Source organism: Terrapene carolina, unplaced genomic scaffold (assembly GCF_002925995.2).
Source record: "Terrapene carolina triunguis isolate 2854851 unplaced genomic scaffold, T_m_triunguis-2.0 Scaffold454, whole genome shotgun sequence".
Classification (NCBI taxonomy): Eukaryota; Metazoa; Chordata; order Testudines; family Emydidae; genus Terrapene; species Terrapene triunguis.
This window is the reverse complement of record NW_020664805.1, coordinates 1,554,573-1,561,977: the sequence shown is the minus strand read 5'-3', so window position 1 is coordinate 1,561,977 and position 7,405 is coordinate 1,554,573. Positions and strand designations below refer to the sequence as shown.

Sequence of the window (7,405 nt, the reverse complement as noted above, 5' to 3'; positions counted from 1 at the left end):
CATACACCCGCACAGCGCCCCCGCTGTACATGTACAGCAACACCCCCCATAAACACTCCCACTTGTACATGTACAGCAACATACACCCGCACAGCGCCCCCGCTGTACATGTACAGCAACACCCCCCATAAACACTCCCACTTGTACATGTACAGCAACATACACCCGCACAGCGCCCCCGCTGTACATGTACAGCAACACCCCCCATAAACACTCCCACTTGTACATGTACAGCAACATACACCCGCACAGCGCCCCCGCTGTACATGTACAGCAACACCCCCCTAAATACCCGCACAGCGCCTCCACCTCTACATACACAGCAATGCCCCCATAAACACCCACACAACACCCCCGCCTGTACATACACAGCAACACCCCCATAAAACACTCCCACTTGTACATGTACAGCAAATCCCCCTAAATACCCACACAGCGCCTCCACCTGTACATGCACAGCAACGCCCCCATAAACACCCACACAGCGCCTCCACCTGTACGTGCACAGCAATGCCCCCATAAACGCCTGTACTGTGCCTGCCTGTACATGTACAGCATCTATAGACTATCACTGAGCTCCCGACTGTTCCCCCCAGTGGTGCAAGTAGTAATCATTTCTTGCCGGTATGCTGCATTCATGGGAGAGACACAAAGGGGGGGCACGTGACCTCCCCACGTGACTCCTCCCCACCCCGTCCCCAGCCTGGGGCCCCCGCACTCTCCCCGTCCCCTCCCCATGATCCACATCCATCCCACATTACCTGCGGGGGGGCTCTGTTCTCTTCCTGCTGCACCAGAGACTTCTGCTATACAGACTCCAGGCCGGAGAACTCAGGAGATGCAGCTGCGTGGAAGGGCTGGGGGCCGGGCTGGGAGCAGTATAGCCGCACCGAAGGAGTTGCTGGCGTTCTGCTCATTTCCCCACTGGGAACCGCAGCAAGGAAAGGAGCAGAATGCCAACAGCTCCACCGGCTGCTGTACCCCACGCCGAGTCCTCCGGTGGGGCTGCTGTACAGACAGAGGAGACACAGCTCCATGGAAGGGCTGGGGGCGGGCTCCTCCTCTGTCTTTCCAGTACGCCGTACCAGCATTCCCCTGCATGCATTCCCTCTTGTACCTTTGTTTGGAGTGTCCCATTGCCCCCACCAGTGAGCCAGGTGTGTATGTGCACAGCAAACCCTCCCACAGCAACTCAACCCATGGGCAGAGTGCCCAGCCCCTGGCATCACCTCTGCTGGGACCCCACACTCACCATCCCAGACGCAATGTCCTTGGCAAAGCTCACGCGCTGACTCCATGGGTACTGGCTGTCCTGCAGGTGGAAGGGTTCCATTAGTGACAGGAGAGGGAAGAGGTGCTTGCCTGCACCCGTCCTAGAGCAGTTGCTAGGTCATGGCTCACAGCCTGCCCCGAAGCGATCAGCAATGGCTTGCATGGGCACAGCCCAGCCACCCCTGCCCCAGGAGAGCTCTGGCCACAGGAGCGCCGCCAGCTTTTCTGCCGCCGAAATACCGCCGCGGTCGCCGCCCCCCAAATTGTAGTGCCCTAGGCGACCGCCTAGGTCGCCTAATGGGTTGCGCTGGCCCTGCCTGGCCATAGTCCGCACGGGCACAGCCCAGCTACCCCTGCCCCAGGAGAGCCCTGGCCATAGTCCGCACGGGCACTGCCCAGCCACCTCAATGTTCTACCAACAGTGTCATAACATCCAAGATTTCTCATGTCCAACCCCCGAGTTGTGCCCAGGGCTCTAGCCTGGGGCAGCTCCCCTGCTCACCATGCTCTTTATGATGCCTCGTAGGGTCCCCCCCTTGATGTATTCTGTGATGAAATTCAACCTCTTGTCCTTGTACAGCACCCCGATAAACTTCAGCACGTTGGGGTGCTCTAGGCACCGCATCACTTTCACCTGAGGGAGCCAAAGCACCATGGTCATCATATCATGGATCCCAAGGCCAGCAGGGTCACTGTGACCATCTAGTCTGACCCCTGTAGAGCACAGGCCGGAGACCTGCCCCATAGTTATTCCTAGAGCAATGGCCCATCTTGATTTAAAATAGAATCCATCACAACCCTGGTCAGTTGTTCCAAGCGTTAATTACTCTCACAGTTAAAAAAACTCACCTTATTTCTAACCTACCCCTGTCCAGTTTCAGCTTCCAGCCATTGGGTCTTGTTAGACCTTTGTCTGCTAGACTGAAGAGCCAAATTTCTGTTCCAGACTGAGATCAGCTCACCCCTTCACCTTCTCCTTCTTAGGCTAAACCAAGCCTGCACAACTCGTAAAGTGGCAAGGGCCATATTACTCCAAAGAAAACAGCTAAGGGCCGTAACCCCCTGAGCGCCGCCAACCCCCCCCCCACCAGCGCCACCCGCCCCACGGAAACAAACCATCCTTCCCCAGCGCCGCCCCACCGAAACAGCAGTATTGAACCTTGGTAATATGTTATAGCGGGCCCCTAAGGTAGTATAATTAAGGTAAAAGAAAAATGTCTTTTTGCTAGAAGTAGAATAAGATCTTCCCCCCACTTTGTAATTAATTGCCCTGTTCAATGAATGAGGTGTGAATGAGAAAGGCGTGGAAGGCAGGCACCTCCAGACAGCTGCAACCCTTGGAGAGGGCAGGGCCGGCTCTAGGATTTTTGCTGCCCCAAGCAAAAAAATTTTTGGCCACCTCCCCTTTCTTTTTCGTGCCCCTCTGCCCCCAGCCCCACCCCAACTCCACCCTTCCAAACCCCTTCCCCAAATCCCCAGCCCTGCCTCCTCCCCCGGCGTGCCGCATTTCTCCCCTCCATTGCTTCCTGCGGCGTGTTCAGGGGAGCAGGTGGAGCAGAGGTGAGCTAGGGTGAGGGGGAGCAGGAAGTAACGGGGGGGGGGTAGAGAAACCACTCCCCGGTCCAGCTCACCTCCGCTCCACCATTACTGCCTCCCCCGAGCGCCCGCCGCTCGGCTTCTCCTCCCTCCCAGCCTTGCTGCATGAAATAGCGGTTTTGCACTTGGCAAGCCTGGGAGGGAGGGGGGAGAAGCGGAGCGGCGGCGGTGCGCTCAGGGGAGCAGGCGGAAGCAGAGTGGAGGCGAGCTGGGGCGGTGAGAGCACTTTTTCCCCATGCCCCGGAGTCGGCACCTATGATGGCCGGCGCCAGAATGCCGCAACTAGAAATGTGCCGCCCCAAGCACCTGCTTGTTTTGCTGGTGCCTGGAGCCGGCCCTGGGAGAGGGGATGGGAGCCAGACCAGATCAGTAGAACAGGTCAGCCACCGACTCACCACTGGCCTCCTCAGCCCCCCTGCCCCGGCTCGCTTACTCACCCTCCGCCACTGCCTGCTCGCTCGCCTCCTCAGCCCCTCCTCCCCCGCCACCGGCTCACCTGCCCCCCCGCCACTGCCCGCCCGCTCGCCTCCTCAGCCCTCCACCCGCCCGGCTCGCCTCCTCATTCCCCGCCACTGCCCGCCCGCTCGCCTACTCAGCTCCCCTCCCTCACCCACCACTTGCCTACTCAGCCCCCCACGGGCCGCACAGTGAGCCCCCCCGGGCCGCATGTTGTGCAGGCCTGGGCTAAACTGATCAAGCTGCTTGAGTCAATCACTATCAGGCAGGTTTCTAATCCTCTAAACATTCTTGTGGCTTTTCTCTGAACCTTCTCCAATTTACCAACATCCTTCATGAAATGTGGGCACCAGCACTGGACACAGATCGCACCAGTGCCAGATACAGAGGAAAAATCACCTCTCTGCTCCTACTCGAGATTCCCCTGTTTATGCCTCCCAGGGTCGCATTAGCCCTTTTGGCCACAGCATTGCACTGGGAGCGCCTGTTCAGCTGATTATCCACCACGACCTCCACATCTTTTTCAGAGTCCCTGCTTCCCAGGGCAGTGTGGCTGACTCTCTTTGTTCCATAGACATTTACATTTAGCTGTATTAAAAACACACATTGTTTGCTTGTGCTCAGTTTACCAAGCGATCCAGATCGCTCTGAATCAGTGACCTGTCCTCTTTGTTATTTACCACTCCCCCAAGTCTTCTGTCATCTGCAAACTTTATCAGTGATGGTTTTGTGTTCTCTTCCAGGTCATTGATAAAAATGTTACATAGCCTAGGGCCAAGAACCGATCCCTGCAGGACCCCACTAGAAACGCTCCCACTCGATGACAATTCCCTGTTTACAATTACATTTTGAGACGGGGTCACAAAGTGAGTAGCCTAACACGCCACTGCTGCCTGTTGGCCGGCCTTGGCTGCCTGGCCAAACCGCTGAGAGCCCATAGGGGGCAGTGTAGGAGTCTGAGAAAGGGCCCTTCCCCTGCCCCCACTTCGCTGGGTCCCCTCAGAGTCATAGAAATGTTGGGCTGAAAGGGACCTGAAGAGGTCACCTAGTCCAGTCCCCTGCACTGAGGCAAGACTAAGGATTGTCTGACTCTGACCAACCCCAGGATTTGTCTAACCTGTTCTTAAAAGCTCCAGTGACAGGGATTCCACAGCCCCCCTAGGGAGTGCTGAGCCACCCTGACAGTCACAAAGCTTTAATGTCCAACCCGAACCGCCCTGGATGCAATTTAAGCCCATTGCTTCTTGTCCTGTCCTCAGTGGCTAAGGAGAACAATTTATCACCCTCCTCCTTGTAACAGCGTTTAACGTATTTGAAAACTGTTCTCATGTCCCCTCTCAGGCTTCTCTTCTCCAGACTAAACAAACCCAATTCTTTCAATCTTTCCTCATAGGTCATATTTTCTAGACCTTTCATCATTTGTGTTGCTCTTCTCTGGACTTTCTCCAATTTGTCCACATCTTTCCCGAAGTACGGTGCTCAGAACTGGACACAATACTGCAGCTGAGTAACAGTGCTGAGTAGAGAGGAAGAATTACTTCTCGTGGCTTGCTTACAACACTCCTGTTAATACAGCCCACAATGATTTTTTGCAACAGCGTTACACTGTTGACTCATATTTAGCTTGTGATCCACTATGACCCCCAGATCTCTTTCCACAGTACTCCTTCCTAGGCAGTCATTTCCCATTTTGTACGTGTGCAACTGAGTGTTCCTTCCTAAGTGGAGTACTTTGCATTTGTCCTTATTGAATTTCATCCTATTAACTCTAGACCAGTGGTTCTCAAATTTTTGTACTGGTGACCCCTTTCACACAGCAAGCCTCTGAGTGCGACCCCCCCTTATAAATTAAAAACACTTTTTTATATATTTAACACCATTATAAATGCTGGAGGCAAAGCGGGGTTTGGGGTGGAGGCTGACTCCCCATGTAATAACCTCGCGACCCCCGAGGGGTCCCGACCCCCAGTTTGAGAACCCCTGCTCTAGACAATTTCTCCAGTTTGTCCAGATCATTTGGAATTTTAATCCTATCCTCCAAAGCACTTGCAACCCCTCCCAGTTCAGTATCATCCACAAACTTTATAAGTGTACTCTCTATGCCATTATCTAAATTACTGATGAAGCTGTTGAATAGAACTGGACCCAGGACAGATCCCTATGGGACCCCACTCGTTATGCCCTTCCAGCTTGACTGTGAACCACTGATAACTACTCATAGATTCGTAGATTCTAGGACTGGAAGGGACCTCGAGAGGTCATCGAGTCCAGTCCCCTGCCCTCACGGCAGGACCAAATACTGTCTAGACCATCCCTGATAGACATTTATCTAACCTACTCTTAAATATCTCCAGAGATGAAGATTCCACAACCTCCCTAGGCAATTTATTCCAGGGTTTAACCACCCTGACAGTTAGGAACTTTTTCCTAATGTCCAACATAGACCTCCCTTGCTGCAGTTTAAGCCCATTGCTTCTTGTTCTATCCTTAGAGGCTAAGGTGAACAAGTTTTCTCCCTCCTCCTTTTGACACCCTTTTAGATACCTGAAAACTGCTATCATGTCCCCTCTCAGTCTTCTCTTTTCCAAACTAAACAAACCCAATTCTTTCAGCCTTCCTTCATAGCTCATGTTCTCAAGACCTTTAATCATTCTTGTTGCTCTTCTCTGGACCCTCTCCAATTTCTCCACATCTTTCTTGAAAAGCAGTGCCCAGAACTGGACACAATACTCCAGTTGAGGCCTAACCAATGCAGAGTAGAGCGGAAGAATGACTTCTTGTGTCTTGCTCACAACACACCTGTTAATACATCCCAGAATCATGTTTGCTTTTTTTTGCAACAGCATCACACTGTTGACTCATATTTAGCTTGTGGTCCACTATAACCCCTAGATCCCTTTCTGCCGTACTCCTTCCTAGACAGTCTCTTCCCATTCTGTATGTGTGAAACTGATTTTTCCTTCCTAAGTGGAGCACTTTGCATTTGTCTTTGTTAAACTTCATCCTGTTTACCTCAGACCATTTCTCCAATTTGTCCAGATCATTTTGAATTATGACCCTGTCCTCCAAAGCAGTTGCAATCCCTCCCAGTTTGGTATCATCTGCAAACTTAATAAGCGTACTTTCTATGCCAATATCTAAGTCGTTAATGAAGATATTGAACACAGCCGGTCCCAAAACAGACCCCCGTGGAACCCCATTTGTTATGCCTTTCCAGCAGGATTGGGAACCATTAATAACAACTCTCTGAGTACGGTTATCCAGCCAGTTATGCACCCACCTTATAGTAGCCCCATCTAAATTGTATTTGCCTAGTTTATCAATAAGAATATCATGCGAGACCGTAACAAATGCTTTACTAAAGTCTAGGTATACCACATCCACAGCTTCTCCCTTATCCACAAGACTCGTTATCCTATCAAAGAAAGCTATCAGATTGGTTTGACAGGATTTGTTCTTTACAAATCCATGCTGGCTATTCCCTATCACCTTACCACCTTCCAAGTGTTTGCAGATGATTTCCTTAATTACTTGCTCCATTATCTTCCCTGGCACAGAAGTTAAACTAACTGGTCTGTAGTTTCCTGGGTTGTTTTTATTTCCCTTTTTATAGATGGGCACTATATTTGCCCTTTTCCAGTCTTATGGAATCTCTCCTGTCTCCCATGATTTTCCAAAGATAATAGCTAGAGGCTCAGATACCTCCTCTATTAGCTCCTTGAGTATTCTAGGATGCATTTCATCAGGCCCTGGTAACTTGCAGGCATCTAACTTTTCTAAGTGATTTTTAACTTGTTCTTTTTTTATTTTATCTGCTAAACCTACACCCTTCCCATTAGCATTCACTATGTTAGGCATTCCTTCAGACTTCTCGGTGAAGACCGAAACAAAGAAGTCATTAAGCATCTCTGCCATTTCCAAGTTTCCTGTTACTGTTTCTCCCTCTTCACTGAGCAGTGGGCCTACCCTGTCTTTGGTCTTCCTCTTGCTTCTAATGTATTGATAAAAAGTCTTCTTGTTTCCCTTTATTCCTGTGTGACGAACTGGGTCTGTTCTTACTGTGGTCTGTGAATGCTGACAG

At 51.5% G+C, this 7,405-nt stretch overlaps 1 protein-coding gene across 2 annotated transcripts in view; it reads right to left on the bottom strand.

Moving 5' to 3' along the window:
* Positions 1–7,405, bottom strand: part of LIMK1 (LIM domain kinase 1) — a 39,564-nt gene that overhangs the window by 4,465 nt on the left and 27,694 nt on the right. For both annotated transcript variants that reach the window (XM_026658525.1, XM_026658526.1), the window contains 2 exons: positions 1,775–1,906; positions 1,253–1,312 (listed from right to left, as the gene is read on the bottom strand). In XM_026658525.1, the coding sequence (XP_026514310.1) occupies positions 1,253–1,312; positions 1,775–1,906 (192 nt within the window). The remainder of the gene's footprint in view (positions 1–1,252; positions 1,313–1,774; positions 1,907–7,405) is intronic.